A 27,673-nucleotide genomic window follows, 5' to 3' on the forward strand; every position below is an offset into this window, starting at 1 on the left:
AAATGAGTCTTGTCTGAATATGGTGTTTTTCTGCTGCAGGAAGTAGCCTCATTGGCGTCACGACCAAATCTTCTGCGGTGAGGTCTATCATCTCTTCAGACGAATAATAAACCTCTGAGATGTGACTGGCAAGACCGAAGCGGTGGTCATTATGACATGCTCGGATATATCCCAAATCATGAGTGGGTTTGTTTGTATCTCCTTCATCGCCGGTAGTCCTTTCCTTAATATCAGTGACCAGAACGCATTCTTGTTCGGCGAAATCGGTCCATGATCCATGAGTGCGTTTTATATAAACCAGGTCTCGGGGCCTCAATAGCGTTCCATGAAGACTCCAAGCAACCTTTTCATCCGATAATAGCTCCTGATTCTTTGGAATACCGGCATTGCTTTCCTTGCCGTGTGTCCCGGGTCTAACTTCTGCGGCGGTTACAGAAACGGTCCCAGCCAGGTCTTTCCCGTACCGTGTATCGCCGGTTGTGTTGTCCCAATTGTCAATATCAGTGTGTGATTGACTCAACCTTCGACCCATGGTTAGGCTAAACCTTGGGCCGATGATATCGTTGAACCTTTCGAATACATCGTCCGAATCCACACTATGAAGTTAACTTGACGCCGCTCTTGTCATGCAGACAGTTGATTGATTTCTGGGCCCTCTTGACCCTACCAGTTTTGTTGGCTTCTTATTATGGTGTCCAATAGACTGGATAACGTGATACTAGGACTGTAGCTGCGGTTGCCTTAGGTGCCTAAATCTTAGGCAGAAACGAGGGGTCGGGGGGTTGGGATCGCTTCTGTCGGCCAAGGCCCAGCTGAAAGAGAGACTAGGTTGGTGACTGGCTAACTGTTGCGGCTTGCATGATGAGGAGGCTCGGATCACCCGGCGAATGATAGGTGATCGGCGCTTATGCGTGATGGAGTAAATTGTCACTCTTGTTCGGAGCTGATTGCGACATACATAAATAGCAGATGCACCACCCCGTGTCACATGTTCGCTTCCTTTGGCCCTGCTTGCTTAGTATTTTTTTCCCCTTTCTTACGCGCGGAAATCACTTCGCATTGAACGTGAGCGTACATCTATAAAGGCGAACTTCCTGCAATGGATTGTCTTGAGCCAGCATCAGCAGACGAGGCAGCTACCAGGCCAAGATCGCCTGCGGCGCACTCCAATGGATCAACAAGCCGAAAAAGACACAGCGTTACGCAAACTGGAAATGATAATACGGCGGCCGGTTCAACAGCCCAGAGCCACCTCCTACCACAACGTATGACGCTGGTTGACATACAGAAGTCATACATTCAAAAGTGCGCCATTGACTCTGGTAAATTTCATTCAAAATTCGATGATATCTGCCGATACGGCCTGTCAGCATCCCAAGAGGCAGGACTATGGGAGCTTGAAACCCAAAGACTCTCCGAAGCGCCACATTCAACCATCACCCGCAATCCCCTTGCATCTGCAGCCGCGGAAGAATGGCTGTCAAATCACCTTGGGCTTACTATTCTGTCAGAAGTGGCCAACGAGGTTACCTGAAATATCGCGGTATGCGACTTCGACAACAAGCTTGCGTCATTCATTTGTCAGCACGAAGTCTTCGACCAGAACGAGCTTTCCCTCGCAATGAGAGAAATCTTTGCGGAACGACAGACGAGAATTGGCGAAAGAAAGAAAGTCTGGAACCGCGATGAAAGGCAATGCTTCAGCAAAACAAATTCGGAAATTCTATTGCGCTTTGGTTGACTATGTTACCGCTCTAGTAGTAAAACATAGCTACTTTGAAGGAGACAGATCGTGGACCGGCTCTTGTGTCACATCTCTTGCCAGAGTTTCCGCGAAGTTGAAATTTTTATCGATCGACTCAGAAACTTTCGCCGGTCAGAGTCTCGATTACGCTCGTAATTTTCAAGGAATAGGCTCAACGCGTGCCGGAGAAATCAAAGAAAGCGATTGTGCCCGCAATCTGTCTGCCTCATCCTGGGCTCTGGAAACCCTTCTGCCCATTTTTGATGACCTCCAACTCCAAGGAATCGATGTTTTTGAACCGAATTTCGACCTTGGAATGATAGTCTATCATATCCCAAACTCTTTAAGGAGCATACCCGTAATGATGAGCCATGACCGACACACACAGGTATCCGGAACAAGCCTGAAGCCAGTGATATGGAACACGGACACACTTTTGGATACTCTATTCAAGGTTTCAGAAGCCATCAAGGCCAATGTTGCAGATAAACCCCTGACAAAGGAGCTTGGACACAAGCGTTTCTTCATCGAGCTTGATCTGCGAGAAGCCACTTCATCCAAAAGCGGCTCGTTAAAGGGATATTTACATACAATGGCCGACGTCGTATCAGTCATGGTGCCTCTCCTTCTCATACAACCTCAGCGACTGCTGCAACTCAATCGCACTTCAGCCTTCGGTACCCAAGCACGATCCTTTGCAACAAGTGGCGCCCCATTCTCCCGCTATTTCAATACGAGGACAGAAATTTCGATTTTCGTAGGATTGAGGTGCTCAGACTCTCCTTGGACGCCGATGGAGATGATACCACTCTCGGCCTTGTTCCAGCCATTAGCTGCGCAACCTACTTTTGAACTTGAAGGTGCCAAAAGTTGGGTTATAGAAGAAAGATTGATCGTTGTCCCGCGTCGTTTATATGTCGCCATTACAATGGCCGCGTGCGGCATTCTTGTTGTGGGCGGTATCCTGGCAGGTTTACTTGTTGGCGAGCGTATCCCTGGAGTTGACCCTTTCAATATAGCAACTTTCGCTTGGGTATTAGCCGCGTTTATCATTTTGATTGCCAAGAGTCTTTCTGTACGAGAATGGCCATGGCGCGACTTTTTGCGTGGACAGGTACCTTGTCGTAGTGTGTCCGAACTGCACACAGTCACCGGCATCGACGAGCAAAGTATCCTGAAGTACCTTTTAGCAAACGATGTGCTCACAATTCTTACCACACGAGGTCCTTTTAATATCTGTTTCACGCGCAGAAGCGAAGATGGATTTTCTATCGATGTCAAATCGGAACTTCGCACGCTTATGACGAGCGGCATCGTGGTTGTTCAAGTTGAGATGGCAACGGGCCGCGGTCTTGTGTGTCTCGACCTGCGGGGAGGCATAGAGGGTCGTACTAGTATCAATCACATCGACGGACCTCGAGAGGGCGAACGCTTAATAGGTTGTCCTGACCTCGATGACCTAGTTGATGGCTACAATTCCTTGAACGGCCTGAGTCGATTAATCTCCCTAAGGACATACGACTACACCCGTTATCACGATCGATGAATTGGACGAGAGTACTGGGAGTGTACATTTCAATGGATAAGAAGTTTGGATAACTCGACGAGAGAGAACTTTGGAACTTGACACGATCAATCTAGACAACATGAAGGTCGGAAATGCTAATATATAGCTTCAAGGTGTTCAAAAAGAAAGCTGAGACATTGGAGTATCAACTCAAGATTAGGCTAGAGGGACTGAGGAACAGCGACATGCGGCGCGTGACTGAAACTTAAATGTATCAAATGTGGAGAATTCTATCTTGAAGACATAGCCAGTAAAGCTTTCTCGCATTGAACACCGTGGCTGATGGCGACTGTTTAAAAAAGCGCCTGACTAGTCATCATTCATCTTTGCCAGAAAGAATACCTGCGGCTGATGTGCACTTTGACCATCTAGTCCTGTTGACACTCAGCAGGATCAATCGACTTGCATCGTCTGGGCTCCAGGGGCTCAGATGCAACTACCGGGGCTACCAGGGCAAGAATAGGCGCCTATGTGAGTATCCCAGAACGTCAGTGACCGACCTTTGCTTCATTACGTGTACATCTTCGAAGAACGTAGTTATGCGCTGGATGTCTGCTTACCATGACCAGACCCCGGCGTTCAGGGAAACCGACACGGAAGGCTTCAGCCCCGGTGAAGGCGGCGAAGGCAAGTGTCAGGATCGAGACGGGACGCATTTTGAGTGGTTTGATGTTGATATCGCAAAGGAGTAAGTCGTAAAGGAGAAAGTCGCAAAGGAGAAAGTCGCAAAGGAGAAAGTTATGAACTGGTACCAGACCGAAGAATAATGATGTTGTTCTTCTGCGTCTATCGTCGGAAGCAAGTATGTCTTATATACTCACATCAGGTTGTCTAAATACTGGAAACCAATAGAAAGGTCGTATTCGGACCTTTTGTTCATCGTAGACTTCAACTACATACGCCCTACTCCTGTTCACTCTAGCGTGAAGCAGCCGGAGACTTGGCGAACCTATGCGACTCTAGACGCCGACGTAGTGGGCCCCGAGAAACCATAAGCGCTCACTGTTTGAGCGTACCTGTCACAGCTGTGTGTCAGGTTCATGCCATCTGTACAACCGGCGACTTTACAACAAGCTTTAGCCGCAGTTCGGATGACGTTACCGGCGCCGCGGTTGGTATGCTTATCCATACTTGTCCTTTATTCAGCAGAACCCATTAGGCATTGTTTTCCCGAAGTTGTATGCTTGAAGAGCATTCGGCCTTCGAGCTGGGGCCGTGAAACGGTGGCCGGAGGTGCTTGAGTCAGGAGGCTTCGGTCTCGCTTCCGGAGAAGGCGGATTAGAGTCCGTAGGACAACCAACAAAAGTGAACTAGCGGGCGGTCTTCGTAGCCACAATTTCAATGCTTTCAGGTATCTGTTTGACATCGACTGAAAAAGCATGGCTCATCGCATGTGGCTTGGGAAGTCTTGTGGCGAGTGTCCACTGCGTCGGCCCGTGCCGCGCGGCGTTGCATCGGGAAAAGCGGGCCCAACGGCACCGGTCCGCTCCGGGTCCCAGGTAGCGTCGGGTGTCTAATTTGTGGACGTGACTTCAAAACCGCCGACGTTGACGTCTCTGACAGACTCAGGTTCTTCCAATTATTATGCGCAATTGAGTATACTGAGAACGAAAATGAGCTCCTTGGATATGATCACATGGTGAAAGGCAAAAGTAAATTGAGTAGGCACAACTGTGCTACTAGCTGCTTTTACCGAATCAAAGTTTCCAGTCGTAGGTCCTGAAAGGAACAGCTTGAAAGGATGAATATTGCTTCTTGGTGATTTGGTGCCGCCAACCTTCAGAAGGCGGGTAATCTTGTTAAACTCTGTCGACTCAGACGAGGCCCATCAGGGTTCTCTCTGGCCCCGCTATGTACCAAATCCATATATAATCCGCGGGTACTTAGCTTACTGCATGCTCATGTACTTCATTTTGTCCAGATTCTCCAAGTGAATCAGTCCATTTGCAGGCTGTCGCTTTGTCAGTACAACTTCACCATCATCGACGTTCAGTCAAGACTCACCGGGATGTATTGCCTCAACTTGACGCCCGCCTGCCTGAACACCGCCGCCGTCTGGTCATCCATGCTGTACCCGTGAGCATACACCACCTCCTCGATACCAACCTGGCAGATCTTTATGCTGCAGGTGAGACACGGGCAGGTATCGCAGTACAGAACCGAGCCCTTGCGGATGCGCTCCCGTCCGGCTTCAAGAAGGGCGTTCTCCTCGGCGTGGAGACACAGGCACGTCGCCAGCCCGACACCGGAGGAGTTGCCCGAGTTGCAGCGGGAGCAGCCGCCGTCGGAGCAGTTCTGCAGGCCGCGCGCCGTGCCGTTGTAGCCCGTTGAGATGACGCGCTTCTCGTTGCCGACGAGCACGGCGCCGACGCGGCGCTTCATGCAGTTGGAGCGCAGGGAGGCGAGCGTCGCGAGGGACATGAAGTAGGCGTCCCAAGTGGGGCGCAAGCGTACGGGGTCCGCGAGGTTGATCTTGCCGAGGGTGGCGTACAGGTGGGCGAGCGAGGAGGAGGTGTTCAGGAGGCGGACGGTGGCGCGGGAGATGAGGGGTTGGAGGCCGTCGTTGGGGTCGTATAGGTGGGTGTCTGAGGCGAGGGCGAAGGACTCGAGGGTGCAGTGGGGGTTGACTGCGGAGCGGAAGCGGGCGTGGCGGACGGTCAGGGGGGCGTCGACGGAGACGAGCATGAAGAAGGGGCGCTTGGCGAGCTGGTCGAGGATGGCTTCGTTGTGGACGTCGGTCATGACGAAGCGGGACTGCCAGCGGGTGGTGACGTATTCCAGGAGGGACTCGGCGGAGGAGAAGTTGAGCTCGTTATCGTTGGATGAGTTGTTGCTGTTGCTGTTGCTAGTGTTGATGTTGGTGCTGCTCGGGTTCATGGAGAAGGAAGGGGCGGCGGCGTTGAGAGAGTGCGTCTCAGAGTGGTCTCCTACGGGGATGCCATTGACAGTGTTGATGGTAAGGGCGTTATCCTGGTTAGGGTGAGGACAGTCTTGTTTCCAGTGGCCTCTTTGTCTGCAGTTATAGCAGATGGCATCCTTGTTGATATTGTTCTTCTTTTTCTTGTTGTTGTTGGATTGGTTGCGCCGCGCCTCCATGAACTCGTTGGTGTCAGCAATTGAGTGAGCAGGCTCAGGCTCACCCCACGGTTCAGGCTCGGGCGAGAAGCCAAAAATGGGTGCGCGGGAGTCGGTGTAGGCGTTGTCATTGCGAGGGGTTCCATTGCGGGGAGTGCTGTTACGTGGTGTATCTTCTCTCCTATGAGGTGGCTCATAGGGAGCTTCATATGATGCGGGCGTCTCATAGCGCGCCGGCGTCACGAACCGGTCATCGCGAGTCTTCTTTTCCTCGGGTTGAGGTTCTCCGCCAGGAGTGTCGAGGCGGAGTAGCTTGAAATCATGGTGCTCGACAAGGTATTGCGCCACCGTCTTCTTGCCGGAGCAAATCCCTGCGGAGAAGTCAGGAAATTTTGTTCATGGAATAGTTGAGGTTGCGCATCTCAAATGAGACCGGGGGTGAGTTGAAGGGCGAGTGTCGACTTACCACCGCAGATTCCAATGAGCATCTTGCCAACTGTCTGGTTCGGCACAGCACAGCAATATTAGGTTTTAAAAATGGAATCGACGGCAAGGTACAGTTGCAAACGGTTGAACATGAGTTGCGACTGTGGGCTTCGCAGGGCTGCTAATGCATGTGCAAGCTCTGCAACAACCCGGCAACAAGTGTCCAATGGAAAGGCGGTCCACGTCGCGAAGCCAATTCCCGCCAACGCGGTTCTCCCCTTGAGTCGCGTAAAGCGCTTTCCCACTTGGGTCGGCATAGATTACCCCGCGCCTCCTTCCGTTTCCGAGATTTAGCCGGCGGGACACAGGACGCAAGGGCCACTTTCCTAGGTCCAGCTGCGGGCATGACACAATAATGCGCACCCCGTGGCTCTGAGCTCCCCCACCTTTGTCCAGCTGGGCAGGTCCGTCGTCGCAGCCTGGGCGTTGGAGGGGAAGCTACCCTTACCCTCCCTACCTAACCCTACATCCTGCCTGTCGGACATCATCTTGCTCTACCTTACTCTTCCAGGTCCTCAACTTCTGCTGCTCCCGTGATCCGAAAAAGAAGGCGTGCTCTGTTTCTAGTGCAGATGACTGATTTTCCGTATTCCAGCTAAGCGAGCATACCTTTTTGTCCGGTCGGTTTCGACAGAGATTCGCCAGAGCGACCTGCCTGTTCCGTCGCATCGCACCTTCCTCCACCATTTGAGTCATTCCGTGCCACAACGGTTGCTGCTTCCGTTTGTCACTACCTCCATCCTTCTTCGTCCTTCGTCGTCCGTCGTCGTCCTCTTCTCCCTCGTCCAACATCCCCAGAGTATTCCGATCGTCCACTGCGCATTCGAACCCGCGTCTTCCGATCGGAACCCCGCCAGGCGCATCGCGCATAACCTTTCGAAAAGCCCCAAGATGGCTGCAATCCAATACGCCCCCTTCTCTTCCGAGATCGAGCTCCCCTTCTACGCCGCCCTATTCTCCTCCAAGCTCGAGCATGACAAACTGGACGACTCGGCGCGTAGGGTTCTGGGCCAGTACACCCCACTGCCCGTTGACCCGGCCCAAAGCTGCAGGATGTCAATCCTTGGCAACGCCCTCACAGCCGACCAGTAAGCAAGACTAGCTTTTGGGCTCGCGCTGCCCTCATGTTGACCCTCATAGGACTGATGAGGAGAGCAGGCCCAACGATGAGCACGTCCGCGGCGAGGGTTGGATCAAGAACGTCAACACTATCGAGGACTTTAAGAACACAGACAAGCAAGCGATGCTGAAGCTTGCCGCTCGCCATGTGAGTCCATGATTGACTGGCTTGCAAGCTGCGTACTAACTGGTGCTAGATCTGGGACGCCATAAACGATGGCACGATTTATTCTGTCCCCTCGCTTCTGTCCTCGTTTGCGATCCTCTCCTACGCAGACCTCAAGAAGTACCGATTTACATACTGGTTCGCATTCCCCGCCCTCCACTCAGACCCTCAGTGGAAGCGGACAGGTCCGATCGGCCGCCTCGATCCCAAGGAGAGCACGGCGCTCGTCGATCGCGTAGGCACCTGGGCAGCGAACCGCGACAAGAGGCAGAACGGCTTCTTCCTTGCTAAGAAGGCCCGTGGTACAGATGTCAGCGACCTAGACAAGGACGCTAACAGCGACTTGCACGACCTGAATGATACCTTTGGCTATGTCTGGGAGGTGGCAAATCTTGGCGACTTTGAGAACGGCTTCTTCGACGACGTCGCCGAGGAGGATCGTTACGTTGCGTTTGTAGACCCGTCGACGTATCCCGAGAACCCGTCATGGCCTCTTCGCAACTTGCTTTGGCTTGTCCGTCAACGCTTCAAGCTGACCAAGGTGCAAATCCTGTGCTATCGCGACATCAGGGCTAGCAGACACGCTGCCAGAAGCATCATTCTGCCCCTGGAGATGGATCCCGTCGAACCGCTCGCGGTAGCCGAAATGCCAAAGGTCACGGGCTGGGAGAGAGACGCGGAAGGAAAGCTTCGCGCCAGAGTCGCAAACCTCGGCGAGTACATGGATCCGACGAGGCTGGCAGATCAATCTGTGAATCTGAACCTCAAGCTCATGAAGTGGCGAATTTCACCCAACCTGGACCTGGATGCAATCAAGAACACCAAGTGTCTGCTTCTGGGCGCTGGCACATTGGGAAGTTACGTATCGAGGAATTTGATGGGATGGGGCGTGCGAAAAATCACATTCGTCGACTATGGCCGTGTCTCATACTCAAACCCCGTACGCCAACCTCTCTTCAACTTCGAGGACTGCTTAGAAGGCGGAAAGCCTAAGGCCGTTCGCGCAGCGGAGGCGCTCAAGGAAATTTATCCCGGCGTTGAAAGCGAGGGCCACGTTTTATCTGTACCGATGGTTGGCCACCCCTTCACTGACGAGGCGAAGACCAGGGGCGACTTCGACAAGCTGAAGAAGCTCATCGACGATCACGATGCTATATTTCTCCTGATGGACAGCCGTGAGTCGAGATGGCTTCCAAGCGTCCTAGGCAAAGCTGGAGGCAAGATCGTATTGAATGCCGCGCTTGGGTTCGATTCCTACGTGGTCATGAGGCACGGAGCTGAGCCGGAGAATGTCCAGGCGGATGATAAGGAGCGTGCGACGTTGGGCTGCTACTTCTGCAATGATGTAGTTGCACCCGCTGATGTGAGTATTGGGGGTTGAAAAGACAAGTTGCGACTCCTGCTAACCCCTCATAGTCACAGAAGGACCAGACACTCGACCAGCAGTGCACAGTTACACGGCCAGGTGTTGCCCCTATGGCGTCAGCAGCAGTCGTGGAGCTCTTCGCGAGTCTTCTTCAACATCCTCTCAAGCATCATGCCAAGGCGCCTCATACGCATGATGCTGAGAATGACCCTGTTGATCATGCCCTCGGCTTGGTCCCTCACACAGTCCGTGGCTACGTGCACAACTTCAGCACTAAAGTGATCCGCGGCCAGTCATACCCCTGCTGCAGTGCTTGTAGCCCTCCGATTCTGGACGCCTACAGACAGGACGGCTGGGGCTTTGTCAAGAGAGCGCTGCAGGAGAAGGACTATGTCGCGGAGCTCTCAGGTCTCGCTGAAGTACAGCGGGAGGCCGAGAGACGGGCAGCTGCGATGGACGACTGGGAAGATGAAGAGGAGGGTGCTGACGAGGGAGACGGAGAGCTGCTTTAAGCTCAGGATTAGAGTCAAAGTACACTTAGATGGGGAGATGGCGTTTCCATGGCCTGGCACTGTTTCGATGGGTTTACTCAGGGGCGTTGCGGAATATGGCGGCTTTCGTAATGAACTAGCATCATGATGGCTTCAAAGAGAAGGTTTTCGTAGAATTGCAATTCTCATTCCAACCCACTAGAACCACTGGGAGGACGTTTGGGGTGCAGATGACAAGGATCCTACCCCAGGCTGCACGCGCAGCTGCCCTCGGCCCGTGACCGCTGCAGGCCCTGGGGATGTTTCACAAGCTGCCCCGGACGTTCCGTAGCGCCACTAACTGATCGTCTCGATCACTGGGTGACGATATGTTAGTCGAAGGTTACAGCACGCCTGCAACGCTATTTTCGTCCTCCATGTCCCCTGAGGTGGCGCGATGCATTTTCCGCTGCGCGCTGCGGGATGACCTGGCACCCCCCTAGATTACCTAAGGAGCGCTAATGCGCGGCGTGGTCGTTTCTTTTAGTCAGGTGTCCTCGAACTACGAGGGAGTGAGCATGGGGGTTAGGTGCACTACACATCACGTCTCTTTCATCTCACCGTTCCTCTTGTTTTCACATTTCATCGGATTCTTTCATCTTTTCGTGTTTCTCGAGGTCTCTTTTACACGTGTCCTTAGATGGGAAAGATGTAGATGGCAACTGGGACTTTTGAAGGATCAGGTACTTGTTATTTGCTGAGTAAGAGCTGGGAGTGAGACGCCGACGCGACGACACGAAAGCTGAGGACGGCATCATCGGGTTGCTATTTGCACGAGGATTTCGAGGCTATATCTACAACAGTCACGTGGGCGACGCATACTACGTTAATCTTACCTTTCGCCGACACACCGAGAAGCTGCTGGTGCAGCATCAGAGGAGTCAAGAAGCATGGCGCTCCTGCGCACCTTTGTCCGCCGTTTGCTCTCCGACCAGCCCGAGTCCGTACACGACTACCTCGGCGTCGTTGTTCCGCTTGAGGAGGCGCATCTGCACAGCCACTCGGCGCGTATAGGCCGCTGCGAGTTTGAGGAGCGCCCGGGGCATGAGGAGGATGACGGCGACGATGAGGATGGCAAGGACCAGGGGGAGAGCACGGGGATGCTGGAGATGAGCGCGGCGGAGTATACGATTGAAGGGCTGAGGAAGGAGGTTCGGAGGGGCGGGAGGGGGATGTGGACGGAGTATGAATGTGAGTTATCTGCGTGATGGATGAAGCTTGATGAGATGGTTAATGGGAGGGGGGCAGTGAAATCTAAGCTTGTCAACAAGGCGATTCAGGATATCGGGATGGGGAGGTATAACTGGCAACTCTTCATCCTATGCGGCTTTGGATGGTTTGCGGATAAGTAAGTACACCTCAACCATCGAACTCATCATGAACTTCACTAACCATGTTGCCAGCTTATGGATGCACGTGAGTCTTCACCACCCTCCCCCTCATCCATCCCCTCAACTGACAACCTCCAGGGCGTCTCCCTAACCCTCCCCTCCCTCTCCGCCGAGTTCGCCATCTCCGAAAAGACGGTCCGCTACACCACCTCCTCCATCTTCCTCGGCCTGTGCTTCGGCTCCTTCGTCTGGGGCATCGGCTCCGACGTCCTCGGCCGCCGCATCGCCTTCAACATGACGCTCCTCATCACCGGCGTCTTCGGCATCCTGCTCGCCTTCGCACCCTCCTGGGGCTGGGTCTGCTTCCTCTTCGCCTCCCTCGGCTTCGGCGTCGGCGGCAATCTTCCGGTGGACGGCGCGCTCTTCCTCGAGTTCCTCCCCGACGCGTCCAGCTCGCTGCTCACCCTGCTGTCCGTGTGGTGGCCCGTCGGCCAGCTGAGCTCGTCGCTGGCGGCGTGGTATTTTATTGTGAACTGGCCGGCCGACCAGGGCTGGCGGCGCTTCGTGCTGACGATCGGGCTGGTCACCTTCATCATGTTCGTGGTGCGCTTCTTCGCGTTCCGGCTGTTCGAGTCGCCCAAGTTTTTGCTCTCCAAGGGCCGCCAGGCGGAGGCCGTGGCCGTGGTGCACGGCATCGCGTACCGCAACGGCGCGAAGACGTGGCTCACGGAAGAAATCCTCGACGCAGTGGTGGAAGGCGTCGCCACCGCCGACGACGACGGGACAACCGCTTCCGGACGCGGGCGTACCGCCGGCGTGCTCAAGGACAAGATGAAGTCCTTCTCCGCAGACCGCCTGCGCCCGCTCTTCAAAACCCGCACGCTCGGCCTCGCGACCGCGATCGTGTGGTTCGTCTGGGCGACCATCGGCATGGGATACCCGCTCTTCAACGCCTTCCTCCCGCAGTACCTCTCCCACGGCGGCGCGGCGCCGCCCGAGGGCAGCCCCGACGCGGGCGCGACGCCCATCACGCCCGCGACGTACCGCACCTACGCCATCACGTCCGCGGTCGGCGTGCCGGGCAGCCTGCTGGCGGCGTACCTCGTCGACCACAAATCGCCCTGGCTCGGGCGGCGGGGCACGCTCGCGTGCTCGACGTTCGTGTCGGCGGTGTTCCTCTTCATGTTCGTCAAGTTCGGCACGTCGCCCGCGAGCCAGCTGTTCTTTAGTTGCGTGGAGAGCTTCTCGCAGAATATCATGTACGGCGTGCTGTACGCGTTCACGCCTGAGATCTTTCCCGCGCCGGTGCGCGGGGCGGGGACGGGCGTGGCGAGCTTTTTGAATAGGGCGATGGGGCTGATGGCGCCGGTGCTGGCGGCGAATATGCCGGGGGACGGGACGACGACGCCGATTTATTTGAGCGGTGCGCTGATTTTGGCGGCGTTTGTGGGGATGTGTGCGATTCCGATTGAGACGAGGGGGAGGCAGAGGTTATAATGAAGGAGCGAGTTGCTTGCGTGAAGGGTTTGTGTGGGATACAGGAGTTTAGAGTAGACGTCTCTGGAGACGTTGGGTATAGATTTGTAAAATGGATTGATGTGTTTGGCCAAAGTTGTGTCCTGGGTATGCAAGAATGGCCGTGAAGATGCCCTCGCACAGCTCATATCTAGCTGATCACGGATGGTGACGCATCCCCCCGAGGCCCTGGTCTCACATTCAGTCCTCTTGTTTCTTATCCCTTTTCCTTTTAGGTTCTCACCTCGGTTACGCAAAACCCGCATCACATCAACACCTTCGCAAAAGCATCCCCCAACCCCCTCTCCACAAGCCACCCCTCCACAGCCTTCATATCTCCCCGATTCGCCCTCTGCCCCCTCCTCTCCCCCACCGAGTCCGTAATCTCCGTCATGTCCGCAAACACCCTCTCCACGCCCTCACCAACTTCTCTATGCCGCTCGCTGACCTTCTTGTGGTGCGCGGGTATATCCCCCCACGACTCGGTCTTGATGAAACGCATGTAATCATCCACATTCTGCGAGGGTCCCTCGAGACACAGCAGGCCCGGTTTCCCCGCGTAGAGGAAGCCCGTGAGGCGGTACCGCGGGGCGTGGATGATGAAGTCGTCGCGCTTGGAGCGGGTGGAGATGGAGGGGAAGTAGAACCACACGCGCACTAAGGGTCCTCCTCCCGAAGCAAGGGGATCTGAAGGGGTTGCGGCGGCTGCTGCTTCTTCGGCGGCTTGTGAGAGGTGTGCGGAGGTGGAGGCGGCGATGGCCTCGATTGTGCCGAAGAGGTCTTCGTCATCGGGGATGAGGGTGTTGAGGGTTGTGGTGGCGGCGCGGGAGAGCCAGGGGGGTTGTTGGATGCGGACTTTGATGTGTGGAGGGTCCTCTGGGGTGGCGGGCCCTGTGTGTGAGAAGGGGACTGTGATGTCGAGGGGGAGTGTCTTGTCCTCGGAGTCGGGGATGGATAGGTTGAGGAGTAATGTTACGGTGGGGGCCGTCTTTCTTAGGGAGGATGAGTTTGATGAGCCGGTTTCGAGATCGGACTTGAGGGCGTCTAGGAGGGTTGATGAGTCCTTGTCGAGGGTCACTTCATCTTCGGTTGGGTACATGGCCATTAAGAGGTCGATCTGGCCGATTTGATGTTCGATGAGGTCGGGAGGCAGAAGGTGCCATGATGATGCTGCTGCCATTTTGAGTTGGCATGTCAGAATAACTCTAAAGTGAAGGAACTGAGAGATAGAGGAGGTGAGTATCTCAGTCCGATCCCGGTCACTTCGTGATACCTAGTTGGCGGGGGAGGGGCATTGTGGGTGAAGGGTTTTTGGATGCGCGCCACAGTCTTCAGCCACATACGCCACATCTCGAAGCTGAGAGATCTCGACAATAAGCTGAGCTTATTTTTAGATCTGCCACCTGAAACTGGCCACGGCTGCTTTTCGCAGCAGTGGTTGATAGGCTGGCAATTGAAAGACAGAAAAAGACGTGGTATTTGTAAGGGTGTCTAAGAACCATGGTATACATGTATAAAGAAGGCAAAGTCTAATACCTCATTTCACGTTCGGTTGCCCTTCGCGCCAGCAGGCGCATCAACTCTCCTCTTGCGGAATGAGTTGCCCATCGCATCTCTAACCATCGGATCCGCCCGAATCGTGTTCTGCACGAGCCAATCCTTGACCTTGGCGCGCACACTGCCCAGAGCCTCCTTGTCGCCTATGAACGGCGTCATCTCCATGTCCAGCAACCGGTTCGCCTCGCCGTCCAGCCCGCGAACCAAGTTCTCAAGCCTCTGCAAGCCCTCGTCGACAGCAGCCGCCGATCCCTCGGCAGCCCGCTGCGCCGCCTGGCCCTGCGGGTTCAGCAGCGGCCCGATCTGGCTAAAGGCAATATACATCGTAACCGCCGCCTGGCGCGCGAGCGACACGAGCTGGAACTGCAGGTACGGCGGGCGGCGCAGGATGGTGCTCAGCGCGGTGTTGGCCATGGCGAGGTAGGGCGGCATCTCGGGGCGGGTGACGACGATGAGCTCGGCGACGAAGAAGGTCAGGAGGACGACCCAGCGCCAGTAGCGGCCCCAGTCGAGGTAGCCTAGCAGGCCGAGGCCGTAGGTGGCGGCGGCGGCGATGCCGTAGTGGGGGATGGTGCCGGAGAAGACGCCGGTGGAGACGAAGTCGTAGACGGTCTTGCAGTTCTGCCAGTTGCCGACGACGGGGCCGAAGCGCTCGTAGGCGAAGCGGCGGTTGGGGTCGGAGAGGGTCTCGGAGGCGGTCTTGAGGTGCATGAAGCGGGCGGCGGCGGCGGACGAGTCGCCGGTCTGCTTGTCGGGGTGGTAGACGGCTGCGAGGCGGCGGAAGCGGGACTTGATGATGCGGACGGGCGCGGAGGCGGCGACGTCGAGGTCGGTGTAGAACGTGCCCTGGCGGCGGAGGGTGTGGTCGGCTTCGATCAGGGTGTAGAGGAGGTAGGCGGAGACGACGAGGATGTAGATTCGGCGGCGGTGGATGGCGTATTTCGCGGAGCCGGGTTGGGGTTTCGGGTCGCCGGCGCGGATCGCGAGGCCATAGTAGATTGATTGGACCCAGGAGGTTGCTAGCTTTGGGGAGGTTAGTGATGTAATTCTCAAGACGAGGGTGCAGAGGGGATGGGTCGCGTACGTTGGGCAAGAAGGCCCAGCCTATGAGGGAGAGCGCATTCGACATTGTGATTAAATGGTCATTCCCGAAATGACGGACGTCGCGCGACTGCGGCCAAAGTGCAGAGGAATTTGGCTGTCCGAAGGCGGGCGGGGAGTGAGGACGTGAAGCTGGCAAGGTGATAACTTGGCGATGCGGCTTGTTGACTTGCTGGCGTTTTGACGCAACCGGTACCCACATCGAAAGCTGACCTCATCCCGTCTCTTGCAGGCAGGCACAGCAGGCTGGGGCATTGATCCCTGTCGTCCCATGGTCAGACAAATTGGATGTGATTGGAGGAGAGCAATCAAGCTCCATCTAAGTGGGGCGCTGTCCGTTCAGTGTCCCCCATTTTCGTCCCTTCAGAGTTCCCGGACGAACACCGTCACCTTCGTTCTGACTTGTCACATTTTGAGAGTGAATGTTGTGCGAACGACATTAAGTTTCTTCTGTGCTTTTGATCCCTTTGCCTTTACATTTGAGGACATGTCCCAAAGTTGCCTTTGAGCTTTTGCCAGGCGACGAAATCCCTGATAACTCAGTGGACAAGCCCCCAGACTCAGGGGCTGCCGACAAAAGTTGTGTTGCCAGTGGCAATGACTTCTATCAGCCAGATTCAAGCGACTCGTTGGGCGATTCCAGGTAGTTTTGAAGTAGCTTATGCTTTCAAAGTCCCACAGGTGGAAGCAGGGCAGTGGCTGTGGTGGTGGTACTCATAACTCTGACGTTTCCCCAATAGTACTTTGTAGAGGACAGGCAGCGCATGGCCCAATCAGCACTTCGGGATTCAATGACTACTCCGTGCCAGACCGCGACAGGAGTTTTGGACTCGGTCTGGGTGTAACTTGTCACTTGCATTCTTCTCGCGAGTCTCAAGGTTATTTGGTGGGCTTTGCCAGGTGAAGCGAGCCGAGACATCACCAATCTTCTAGCTGTTGGGTACTCTGGCACCTCGTCTCGACATCTCCACTATGTAAGGACATCTCTAGCATGCGGCTTCCAGACCGCATGAAATCTGTTCCTCGCATCTGCCACCGTTTGATATCGCACGTTCCATGGTCACCGCCAATCCCCCCGCATAACTCCAGGCTGGTACCTCTACAGACGCAAGGCCTGGCCAGGACAGATGTCGCCAAACGTAGAAGTGAAGGGGCAGCCGATTTGGTATCCAAAGCGGCCACTTCTCCATCGCAAACGACTCTGCGGGGAGCTGGTGGCCTGCATATACCGCCAGCTGAGGGGGGGCAGCGATCGTTTTGGATTCGTTGGCAGTTGGACGGGCAGATGTTGACATGCATATGCCATCAGTGAGTCCGCTTCCCGGTGTCTTTTGACACTCAGTCCAATCAAGAGAGAAAATCGACTCCATCGACACTTTCCTCAAAGCCAATGGCAGAGCTGAAGTCGTTCCGGTTGGCTGGATGCTAGTCCTCTCCCGTCGTTGGCTGCAACTTGAGGAGCATCAACCCGAAAGAGCTTTGCATCTAGCGTCCGCTCTTCCCGTCACTTTTCCTTGATTATTCCATCGACGACCTATCAAAAGCCTGTAAACATCTGCGGAGCTGTTCTTTGCTGGCTGCAGTTTTCAAAGTCCCGGTCGGCCACGACGCAGGAGCCACTGTCCGCACCTGGTTTTGCGGCTTGGCAGGAACAAACGGCGGACAACGGTAGCGGACGACGACAACGACGACGACGAATGGCAACAACGACCGGCGATGGCGACCATGGAAGCAAGAGGCGACAACAGCTCCTTCCAACTTCTGATTTCCAACTGAAAGCCCACTTTGCTGCCTTGCTTAACGCTACCTTCCTTGCCTTTGACGCAGCTCCGAGCTTCTCTCCAGACATCATCTTCAACGGCCATGCACTGAATACTCAACGCTTCCTTTCACAACATACCAAGGTCGATGAAGGACGGCAACGACACCAAGGATGGCGGCGTCGATCAGGCGATCTTTCATGGCACCATGCATGCGCGATGCCATCCACTGGCTCCGTCTTTCTGGTTCGCGAAGCAGCTTCCCGCTGAAGACCCAGTCGAGCAGTTTACCTCTTCGTCCAGGGCAGACATACAAGCGACGAAGGAGGGTAAAAGTCAGGAACGCCCTCGCCGTCGTCGTTCCTTCTCTTCTCTCATCATCGTCACTCCTGAGCATCGTCCGTCGTCGTCATTCGTGTCCACTGTCGTCCAGGATCCTTTGTGTCTCTCAACATGAAGCGTGAGAACCTCATCAGTATGGCTCTTGCAGCTATCACCCTGGTGGAACCTGTTGTTCAGTCCGGACCAAAGAAGCCGGGCAGGCCGGGTCGCGGTCGGTATGCCCTCGATGCTCTGTCCCCCGACTTCGCATGGGGAGAGTGTCGCCCCGAGTATGTACTTACATGACATTGTGGCAGGCTGTCTACATGTACTGATCTCAACTTTTTGCAGTGACTGGCAGTGTAGCCCATCTGGCGAACACCTTGCTTACGTTGGCGAGGTCGACGATGACTTTGCCAACTCCAACGATCCCGTCGATGAGGATTCCACCAAACCCCCAATCCTCGCCACCTCCCCTGCCCCTTCCAACTCCAACAGTACTCGTATTACGAAGAGTTCTGTCGGAGGGTCTGGTCAGGACGACATCAACGCCATCTTGGTCAAAATCCTCGACCGCATCGTCAAGGCCCAGGAGGACCCTAGCGAAAGGGACATCGACCCCATCTGGACCGCTCTTCTAGAGCGTCTCGTCAAAGCCCATGAGGATGCCGCGAAGCCGTCCAACCCCTGGACCGCACCGACAAAGTTGACCGCCGCAGCATCAATCATCACCCTCGTCATCGGAGTTCTGAACTTCTTTAAGGACAGAATCATCTCGCTGGACTGGCGAATCTGCGGCTGGCGCTTTGCTTCTCTCGTCTTATGCATCACCGGCTGGGAGGCGGCCACTCAGCTTAAGGACAGGCTGAGTGTCGTCGAAAAGGCTATTTACGGCAGAGCGAACGTCGAGCCTTTCATATCGGCAACAGCGTTGGACAACCCCATGCAATGCCTGAAGACTCGAGTCGCTAACCTCAATACTGACCTCGGAAAGACAACAAAGGATACTACTGATCTTGGCACTAACCTTGGTAATGACATCACTCGGCTGGACAAGCTGGTGGCCGATAAGGCCACTGAACTCGAGAAGCTCGTGACTGACAAAACCACCGAACTGGAGAAGCTCATGGCTGACAAGGCCATCGAACTGAAGAAGCTACGCCGACCTGGAGAAGCGAGTTGACCACAACATGGTCGAATCTCTTCGGCTCTTCGACGACTTGTGGCGGAGGCGTTGTTGTCCCTGGACATGACAAGGCAGATTCTCGGCTTTGTTGAGAGGAAGCATCTTCGGCCTGAGCCTCTGCGACTACAATCTGGCGAGTTGGCGAAATCTGCTCTTTGATGATGATGCAAAGGATGATGACAGGAACGCACCACGCGGCCAAATGTTCAGAGGCAGTCGTCATGGCGCGGGTATATGGATATGCAAGAGTCATGACTCCCAAACTCCACCAAAAGTCATAAGCCGTCGGCCCGGAAGGAGGAAACAGCGCTACGACTTATGCCAATTATGCCACAGAGTAGGGACTGTCGCAGTAACGACGCAACTTTACCAGCCGATCTGCCGCGGGCGGGAAGTGGGGTTACGACTGCCGGCCTCTCTCCCGACCACCTCGTAAATTCCGTCCTTCTCCTTACCTTAAATCCCCGTAAATCTCGCCTGGACCCAAAGCTTCGCTTTCGCAAGCCTGCTGTCGATCATTTTTTGACCAATGGTGTTGCCCTGCATATGTCGTGTCATGCCAGCGTAACGGGGGCCGGTGTCCGCCCAAGAGCCCGAGGACCCAGTTCTCGTCCGAACGGGCCATTACCTAAGCCCGACGAACTGCTCGTGCTGTTCGAAATAGGAAAGTGCACTCCTTGGCGCTTGTGGAATCGAGTCGCTGTAGATGGAGATGTTGAAGTTGTCGATAGCGGATGGCTGAAACGCTGTGTCACGATGTATGTTATGAAGGTCAAGCATTCGGGGTCGTCAGTATTTGCGATAAGCGTATTCGTATTCGTCTCCATCTTCAAGGACTTCCCATGAGCAATGCATCGAGCAAAATGGTTATAAGTCCAGAGAAAACGTCAACCTGATCGTCTCATCAGTCACTTACAGCATCATCCGAACCAGCAATCTCATAATCATCAACCCTGCAGCGTTCGAGATGGCATCGAAACCTTCAGCTTCCGCATTAGCTGATGGCAGCTTGCCAGTATCCCTGGATAGCTTCAGACTATCCTCCGAGGCTTGGAGTATACTCGCCGCGTTGTTGGCAGCGGTCCTAGCATACAAGATCTGGACCGATCACAAGTTCAAGTTACCACCTCTCATCAACCCACCGAAATCGTTTGACCTCAGCGGAGCAGCTGTCAAGAAGGACTTTGTTCAAAGAAGCAATGAGCTCATTCAAGAAGGGTTGAAGGCGTTTGGGGGAGAGCCTTACAGCGTGATGTCCGACACCGGCCGCGTGATTATGCTGGCTCCGAAGCATGTCGACGAGATTCGAAACGACCCGAAGCTGAGCTTTCTGAAGAACACAGAGCATGTAGGTACACATGTTTGAGATATCAAGCTGGTACTGACGTCGATGGTGTAGGATTTCCACGCTTACCTCCCTGGTTTCGAACCGTTCGGAGCGGGCAATGCGATCCAGATTCTCATCATGGTCGCCAAGAAGCAGCTCACCAAGTTTCTGGGTAAGCTTCCCATTCAAATCATTATATCATTTGCCTTGTATCGTGGTCTAATCCATCTGGCGTGATAGCGAAGATCACAAAGCCACTCTCTGACGAGACCGCGTTTTCCTTTCAAACAGTCCTTGGCGACTCGACAGGTATGTGCTAACCACCGTCAACATCCCACTCCTTTCTGACATCGGCGGGTACACAGAATGGCACGAGGTCGGCTTGGGTCATACCATTCTCAACGTAGTCTCCCGCCTCTCGTCCCGCGTCTTCCTCGGTCCCGAAATCTGCCGCAACGAGGCTTGGCTCAACATCACCGTCATGTACGTCGTGGACTCTTTCATCGCGGCCGAAAGACTTCGCATCGTTCCAAAGCCTCTCCGACGCATCGTCCACTGGTTCCTTCCAGAGTGCCAGCGCGTCAGAAGTCACGTCGCCCAGACCCGCACTATCATCCAGCCAGTAATCGATGCCCGAGCACGCGAGAAGCGCATCGCGGCCGAAGAGGGACGTCCGATTCCAACATACGACGATGCGATTCAGTGGGGCGAGGAGGAGTCCGCGAGGTCGAAGTACGACCCGGCGATCTACCAGGTAGGTGTTCATCTTGTCAAGACTACTTAGCCATCTGAGGGAGCCAGAGCCTGTACTAATTGGACCAAATCTTAAGCTGGCGATGGCCGGTGCAGCGATACATACCACGACCGATCTCATGACGCAGCTGATTTTGAACATCCTTCCGAGACCTGAGTTGTTGGCTGCGCTGCGGTCTGAGATGATTGAGGTTCTCGGGAAGGAGGGTTGGGCGAAGACGTCGCTTTACAACCTCAAGCTCATGGACAGCGTGATGAAGGAGACCCAGCGAATGAAGCCAATCCAGTCAAGTGAGTCGAAAAGTCTCACGAAGCCTGTATACTTACAAGCTGACTATTACATTCCAGTTTCCATGGGCCGCATCGCCGACGCCGACGTCTACCTATCCGACGGAACTGTTATCCCCAAAGGCATGAAGGTCGCTGTTGCCAATACCTCGAGACACGACCCCACTATCTACGAGAGTCCTCTCGAGTTTGATGGCTACCGCTTTCTCCGTATGCGACAAACAGCTGGAAAGGAAAACCAGGCGCACTTCGTTACAACGAGTCCAGACTCTCTTGGCTTTGGCCACGGACAGCATGCCTGCCCGGGACGTTTCTTTGCCGCGAACGAGGTCAAGATTGCCATGTGCCACTTGCTTCTGAAGTATGATCTTGAGCTGGTGCCCGGGTCCGATTCCTCGGTGCAGGTGCACGGCTTCAGTCTGAACTCGAATAGAGGGGCGAAGATTAGAGTGAGACGGAGGAAGGAGGAGATCAACCTGGAGAGCCTGTGATCAAATCATTTTTCAGCTGAAATTTAGACTTTTAAAGAACAATACTGAGGATAGATGTTAACCCGTTGCTGCTTGGACCCTGGTGGAGGAGAATTAGGCCGTCGGCTCCCGGAGCATCTTCCAGCACGGTCCCCACCAACTTCTTCAATGATTAGTGAACACCTCTGAGAACAAACCCTCAGCTTCAGCCTCTGCAACTCCTGATAGATCCCTTGTTTCGGCCGCTTCGGCGGAGATGCAAAGTCAGATGCGTCTGTCTTCGTAATCTGGGTTGCTGGGCACTGGCGCGGCTCAATCATCGGGGACCTCCTTCGGTCGGTCGAAAGCTAAAGGGCAACCCTTGTGTTTCTGAAGCTTTCAGAGAAAATCGTGCGATATAAATGCACGTTCTCCAATGATGCAGTTCTTGCTGTTGCTCGTAATTTCACAATCAGGACCCCATTCGTTTCTTGCGAGTCGCTCTACATACTCGCCACCTTGATGATGTCTATTCTCCTTCCCTTGACGGCGGCTCTAGCAGCTGTCGTATACGGACCCACTCAGTTCACCGACAAAATTGTCGAAAGTCGGTTCGGTGACCTCATCCACGGACGTGATGGGGCCAAGGTGTTATTGGGCCTGGCTGTAGGCCTCGGTGTTGTCAAAACTATCAACAACCTCTCTAATAAAGTAGCGTTGAACAACTGGCGCGTGAGAGCACACAAAGGCTGGGTATGGAACAAGGAAGTCGCCGTTGTGACAGGCGGTTGCGGTGGTATCGGTAGAGAACTTGTCCTTGGCCTCGTCAAAAAGGGGGTGAAAGTCGCGATCCTCGAACTCGCGCCTATTCCCCCAGACATGGAGAGCGACCCCGCAATCTTGTACATCAAAACAGACATCACCTCTGCCGAGGCCGTTACCCAAGCAGCCAAGACTATCCGAACATCTTTCGGGGCCCCCTCGATCTTGATCAACAACGCCGGCATCGCATCCCCGCACACCATCCTCGACACCCCGGCCGACTTCCTCCCCAAGCTCTTCGGCGTCAACGCCATCGCCCTCTGGATCGTCACCAAAGAGTTCCTTCCCAGCATGATCAAGAAGAACAAGGGGCACATCGTCAATATCTCGAGTATCACAGCGCACATAACCCTCTCCTCGCTGGTCGACTACTGCGCCTCAAAGGCTGCGTCCGTGACCTTCCACGAGGGCCTCAACTGCGAGCTCAAGACAAAGTACAAAGCCGACGGCATCCTCACAACCATCGTCCAGCCCAGCTGGGTGAGGACGAACATGTCTCCCAAGAACGCAGATGAGATTGAGGAGAAGCAGGGTAAGATGTTGTCGCCCAAGGAAGTTGCGGATCGCACTCTGGCGCAGGTGTTTGCTTGTCGGGGTGCTCAGATTGTCTTGCCGGAGAAGGTTTGGTTCTTTACTACATTGCGGGCGTGGCCTAACTGGATGCAAGAGTGGATGAGAGACAGAATGGGCAAAGCTAGTCTGCTGTAGACTGCTGAGGTTGGCACAGACGCTTTGGGTTGATCTCCGTTGTCGGTTGCTTCATTCATCCAAGGTTTTGCCAGGGGCGAAAAGAAGGAGGTTTTCTATGAGACACATCTTATCCTTTGCTTCCGTATTGAGTTCTAATAAGATACTGCCGGCTTTCAATATGTTTTTCATCCTTTCTTGTGACCACCGGCCACGAACACCGGACAATGAATCAGGCATAGCTAGCAACAGGTTGTCCCAGAACCTCCAATCTAGGCGTGATCCCAAGACCAGGTGCCGTCGGAGCTCTCACACGGCCAACATGGGCTTCAAAGTCTCCATCCGCCGTCTTCACAGTCACCATCTCCGTTGACCCCAAGATACATCGCAAGTTGCGCTCCGGCACGGTTTGCGCCAGATGCACGATGGCAGCAAAGGAGATGTCTGAGCCGGTCGTATCCTGTATGCTCATGGTGTAACCAGCAGCAACGCAGATGTCCCGTTGGCGGCGACCTCGGGTGAGCCCTCCATTCTTGGACACCTTGAAGTTAATGCCCTCCGCAGCATCATCTGCGATTAGTTGAATGACTGACGTTTCATCGGTCCCCAACTCATCGATGATGATGGGTATGTTAGTCCGCCGCCTGAGGGCGAGAGACTCGCGCATCGTGGCGCACGGCGCTTCCAGGACGAAGTCTAGACCATCAGGAAGCAGCCTAATCATCCGGAGGGCAACTTCAACAGTCAATCCGCCATTCGCGTCAACGAGGAAGAACTCGCCAGCTTGTCTGTCCGCAAGCGAGGCGGCAATGCGTGCGGCATCGGTAGCTGGGTCGTCTCCCGATATCTTAACGGAATGCCCCAGATAACCCTTCTTCCTAAACTCATCAACCTTTGCCCGCATCTCTTCCGGAGCTAAGACGCCAATGGACGATATAAGGGGCAATCCGACGTCCGTACTACCTCCCAGGAGCTCGCAGACGGGCAGACCGACCGACTTGCCAAAAATATCCCAGCAAGCCACATCAATTGGCGTTTTTGCGTGTAAGTGGCCCACGAGCGCCTCATCCATGACATCGTTGATGCGATCGACCTGGCGCGGATCCATGCCGATGAGCTTGGGCGCGATCTCCGCGATGCCGGCTCTGACGCCGAGGGCGTGGGCAGCGACGTAGGTTGAACCGAAGGGTGTGCTCTCACCCCAGCCTTCGAGACCGGTGTTTGTGGTCACACGGACGATGGTTGCGTCGAAGCTTGGGTATTCGCGACCGCGTGATAGGTGATAAACACCTCCTGAGTAAGGGAGTGTGACTTGAAAGACGTCAATCTTTGAGATTTTGAGATCGGACATGGTGAATGGAGAGTGAGATGGGCTTCAAAACTGTAAACCAATGTATTGTCAATGGTCGAGCTTTTCAATATTTAGGAGTTGACCGCCTAGTACTTGATGCCCTGAACATTATATAATTGGCGACTCATAAATCTTTAGGCCCTTATCAACACATCGTTACATCCCGACTTCAGGCCTGTCTCGGTTCTCATGAGAATATATTGGCTTGCATGAGCCCAGATCATGGGTCGTGCTAACTGGCGGGTGGCGTGCTCTCATTTTCATTTCCCCAACAGGCAACTACGAGCCAGGAGATGTAGACATTAATCGGTCCACCTGAGCAGGTGTCTTGCATAGAGATAAGCGTCTGGTCTCGAGGTCGCATCAAGACTCGGCCGATTTTGGCAAAGTCAATGAGAGCCAGAAAGAGAAAGAACTCTTTTTCCAGTCAGAAAGGCTCCAACGTATGCAGTAAAGGAGCATTTTGGGTGACTGGGTCTTTCCGCTGTGCTCCAAAGGCCGCCGCAGACCGGACCCCGGGTTATTGATTCATCAGCAATGACATTTCTAAGCCGTAGGTTAATCCCTGAATGAAAACACCAGCCATTTCCTGGAGGCAGCCATGTATGTTGATCAAAGGAGCCAGTCATCGCCTTGGGCGCTTTCCCATCTGCCAAGCCTTTGATGACAGTTTTGTCGATCCACGCCCTTCATCCTCCTCATTATGTCATGTGATGAGTACTAGGGACGACTCTTGGTTACATTCCTTGTCAATAATCATGACTCCAACGTCATTCACAAAGACGAAGATGCATGGCGATGTCCAGTAACTTTTCATGGTACCATGGAGCATTGCCCGATCAGGAAACGATACCTAACCCGGAATCCCGACCGGCGCCGGTCCTTCGGGAGGTACCCCGCATCTCGCTACTGAGCGGACAAGGCCGACGTCACCCACTCCCGATCCCTGTTGTCGCACTTCATGTAAGTCTGCCAATTCCGTGAAGGGCGCGTCTACCTTCTCTGTACGTCCGAGATGTATAAAAGTCAGGAAACCATTTCCCTTCATAATACCTACCTCGCCTCATGATCGTTTTGTAACTTGTTTCAACATCCGCCATCTAGATACCCGACTTCGCGTCTTCACATCGGGTCAATCTCCCGATCCCTGTTAGCACCAAAGATTCCCACAACCCACCGCAACCCATCTCAACCATGGCCGAAAACCTCCCAACTCACCGTCGTACATGGCGTCGCACCGACGACTACACCCCAGGCACCCCCAAAGTAACCCTAGTCACAGAAGCCCTCCCCCTCCCGCTCGCCCCAACACAAGTCCTCATCAAGGTCCATGCCGTCGCCTTGAATTATCGCGACGCCAACATCGCCAACGGCGGCAACCCATGGCCTGTCATCCCGCATGGCATCCTCGGCAACGACGCAGCGGGCGAGATCATCGCGGCTGGTAACAAGGTCAAGAACCTCCGCGTCGGCGACCGCGGGAGCCCCGTTACCGACACCAAGTTCGTCACGGGCCGCGAGACGGGGCGATCATGGCTTGCTGCTAATGAGGACGGTGTGCTGGCGGATTACCTGGTGTTTGAGGAGCATCTTATTGCTAAGGTCCCGGAGCATCTGGATTGGGTGAATTGTGCGATTTTGCCTTGTGCAGGGGCGACGGCATGGTCTGCGATTAAGGGGCTTACAATTGGGCAAAGCGTCTTTATCCAAGGTAAGTTGAGGTGGTTTCTTGATGATCTTGAGCTCACCCATGATAGGAACTGGCGGGGTCGCCATGTTTGCTCTCAAACTTGCCCAAGCCGCTGGCCTAAAAGTCATTTTAAGCTCGTCCAGCGACGACAAGATCAAGAAGATCCAGGAGTCTTTCCCATCTGCACCCATTTATGGCGTTAATTACAAAACGCATCCGAACTGGGAAGAGGAAGTCCTGAAGCTCACGGACGGTGTCGGAGTTGACCTGACAGTCGACAACGGAGGCTCCACCTCCCTCGTGAAGAGCGTTCTGTGCACTCGTCGTGGTGGTATTGTCAGCCAGGTTGGGTACCTGGGAGGCCAAGACCCGTCTCAATTGAAGGAGTTTGTTTCAACCATCATCGATCGTCGGACAATCGTCAGGTGAGTCTAAAGAACCAGAGGAGCTTACAAAGCTAGATCACACTGCGAATTTATGCTGACATATTTGATAGAGGCATCAATGCGGGATCGAGACTTGACATGGAGGACATGGCTGCTGCTATATCAGCGACAGGTCTCAAGTTCGACGACATCATCGATACTGTGTATGACTTTGAGCAGGCTGAGGAAGCGCTTCAGTACATCTGGGAAGGCAAGCAGGTTGGGAAACTGGTGTTGAGGATATAGCTCCGGAAGTGACTGTAGGAATAACGATGTTACATACGGGTCGCTTAAGTCCTCTAAACTCTTGACTGTACGTTGATATGTGACAAACTCTTCTAAGCTTAAGGCAGTATCGATTATTCTTCCCAACTTTGGACCCCAACGGAAAGGTCCCTCCTTTACGTGTCTAATCTAGCCCCTGAACGAGGCATTTCTTCTTATATCATACAAATTCTTCGTCCTTCTGTGCCTGGGTAGAAATAGTGAGGAGTATCAACAACATGAAGGTATAAGTACTTCGAGCATGTGCGTCGGCACTGGCTAGGTTGACAGAGGGGGAGACGCGACCAGTGTTGGTGTCAAACACATTTCTGAGCATGATCAAACTAATTTTGAAATGGCGCTGCCCTGACCACTCGCCACAACGTTGATGCAAGCCCTTCCACAGAACTGTTCGTCCAAGTGGAGGCTTGGCCCGTTTTTAGCCTGTGACCCCTCACATACCTCCCCGTCATTCCACAGCATTCAGATGATTGCTCAAGAATAAGGCACAATCAGATAATGGACCCGGTCGACAAATCCCTTGAGAGATCAGTTTCGACCGTAACTTTAGATGTAGTCGAATACTTCAGCTTCTAGACGAGATTCTGCTTGAGATAATGAAAATATGATCATTGGGCAATAGCTGAAATCCTCGTTGCTTCTATGACTAATAGCTACTCACCTAAACACCTATAAGCTAAGGAAGACTACAGGTTCAATTGCGGTGATACTGGTGATCTCTTGGACCCTGTTAACCTCTTTAACGTCTATTGTGACCTTGTCGTTAAGTTAG

The 27,673-nt window shown here is 54.2% G+C and overlaps 10 protein-coding genes across 10 annotated transcripts; 6 read left to right on the forward strand and 4 right to left on the reverse strand.

The window, feature by feature from the left end:
* Positions 1-5,199: 5,199 nt before the first annotated feature.
* COL26b_003734 (uncharacterized protein) lies at positions 5,200-6,874 on the reverse strand (the record flags this gene model as incomplete). Its single annotated transcript, XM_053176625.1, has 3 exons — positions 5,200-5,262; positions 5,316-6,757; positions 6,853-6,874. The coding sequence occupies 3 exons, from the start codon at positions 6,872-6,874 to the stop codon at positions 5,200-5,202; spliced, it is 1,527 nt and encodes a 508-aa protein (XP_053039484.1).
* Positions 6,875-7,763: 889 nt separating this feature from the next.
* Positions 7,764-10,035, forward strand: ATG7 (Autophagy- protein 7 (Autophagy- E1-like activating enzyme atg7); the record flags this gene model as incomplete). Its single annotated transcript, XM_053176626.1, has 4 exons — positions 7,764-7,960; positions 8,013-8,139; positions 8,189-9,520; positions 9,574-10,035. 4 exons carry the CDS (start codon positions 7,764-7,766, stop codon positions 10,033-10,035), a joined length of 2,118 nt encoding a protein of 705 aa, XP_053039485.1.
* A 908-nt stretch (positions 10,036-10,943) lies between these two features.
* COL26b_003736 (uncharacterized protein) lies at positions 10,944-12,881 on the forward strand (the record flags this gene model as incomplete). The annotated part of the gene is made up of 4 exons (XM_053176627.1): positions 10,944-11,244; positions 11,302-11,401; positions 11,457-11,469; positions 11,523-12,881. 4 exons carry the CDS (start codon positions 10,944-10,946, stop codon positions 12,879-12,881), a joined length of 1,773 nt encoding a protein of 590 aa, XP_053039486.1.
* A 283-nt stretch (positions 12,882-13,164) lies between these two features.
* On the reverse strand, positions 13,165-14,004 carry COL26b_003737 (uncharacterized protein; the record flags this gene model as incomplete). The annotated part of the gene is made up of 1 exon (XM_053176628.1): positions 13,165-14,004. One exon carries the CDS (start codon positions 14,002-14,004, stop codon positions 13,165-13,167), a length of 840 nt encoding a protein of 279 aa, XP_053039487.1.
* Positions 14,005-14,441: 437 nt separating this feature from the next.
* COL26b_003738 (uncharacterized protein) lies at positions 14,442-15,585 on the reverse strand (the record flags this gene model as incomplete). The annotated part of the gene is made up of 2 exons (XM_053176629.1): positions 14,442-15,479; positions 15,541-15,585. 2 exons carry the CDS (start codon positions 15,583-15,585, stop codon positions 14,442-14,444), a joined length of 1,083 nt encoding a protein of 360 aa, XP_053039488.1.
* Positions 15,586-17,770: 2,185 nt separating this feature from the next.
* Positions 17,771-18,821, forward strand: COL26b_003739 (uncharacterized protein; the record flags this gene model as incomplete). The annotated part of the gene is made up of 2 exons (XM_053176630.1): positions 17,771-17,928; positions 17,990-18,821. The coding sequence occupies 2 exons, from the start codon at positions 17,771-17,773 to the stop codon at positions 18,819-18,821; spliced, it is 990 nt and encodes a 329-aa protein (XP_053039489.1).
* A 970-nt stretch (positions 18,822-19,791) lies between these two features.
* Positions 19,792-21,683, forward strand: COL26b_003740 (uncharacterized protein; the record flags this gene model as incomplete). The annotated part of the gene is made up of 6 exons (XM_053176631.1): positions 19,792-20,172; positions 20,224-20,323; positions 20,443-20,460; positions 20,517-20,905; positions 20,982-21,195; positions 21,253-21,683. 6 exons carry the CDS (start codon positions 19,792-19,794, stop codon positions 21,681-21,683), a joined length of 1,533 nt encoding a protein of 510 aa, XP_053039490.1.
* A 483-nt stretch (positions 21,684-22,166) lies between these two features.
* On the forward strand, positions 22,167-23,171 carry COL26b_003741 (uncharacterized protein; the record flags this gene model as incomplete). Its single annotated transcript, XM_053176632.1, has 1 exon — positions 22,167-23,171. One exon carries the CDS (start codon positions 22,167-22,169, stop codon positions 23,169-23,171), a length of 1,005 nt encoding a protein of 334 aa, XP_053039491.1.
* Positions 23,172-23,382: 211 nt separating this feature from the next.
* Positions 23,383-24,501, reverse strand: COL26b_003742 (uncharacterized protein; the record flags this gene model as incomplete). The annotated part of the gene is made up of 1 exon (XM_053176633.1): positions 23,383-24,501. The coding sequence occupies one exon, from the start codon at positions 24,499-24,501 to the stop codon at positions 23,383-23,385; it is 1,119 nt and encodes a 372-aa protein (XP_053039492.1).
* A 1,194-nt stretch (positions 24,502-25,695) lies between these two features.
* Positions 25,696-26,862, forward strand: COL26b_003743 (uncharacterized protein; the record flags this gene model as incomplete). The annotated part of the gene is made up of 3 exons (XM_053176634.1): positions 25,696-26,212; positions 26,259-26,616; positions 26,688-26,862. 3 exons carry the CDS (start codon positions 25,696-25,698, stop codon positions 26,860-26,862), a joined length of 1,050 nt encoding a protein of 349 aa, XP_053039493.1.
* Positions 26,863-27,673: the final 811 nt, after the last annotated feature.

Source organism: Colletotrichum chrysophilum (assembly GCF_026319265.1).
Source record: "Colletotrichum chrysophilum strain AFK26 chromosome Unknown scaffold_21, whole genome shotgun sequence".
Taxonomy (NCBI): domain Eukaryota; kingdom Fungi; phylum Ascomycota; class Sordariomycetes; order Glomerellales; family Glomerellaceae; genus Colletotrichum; species Colletotrichum chrysophilum.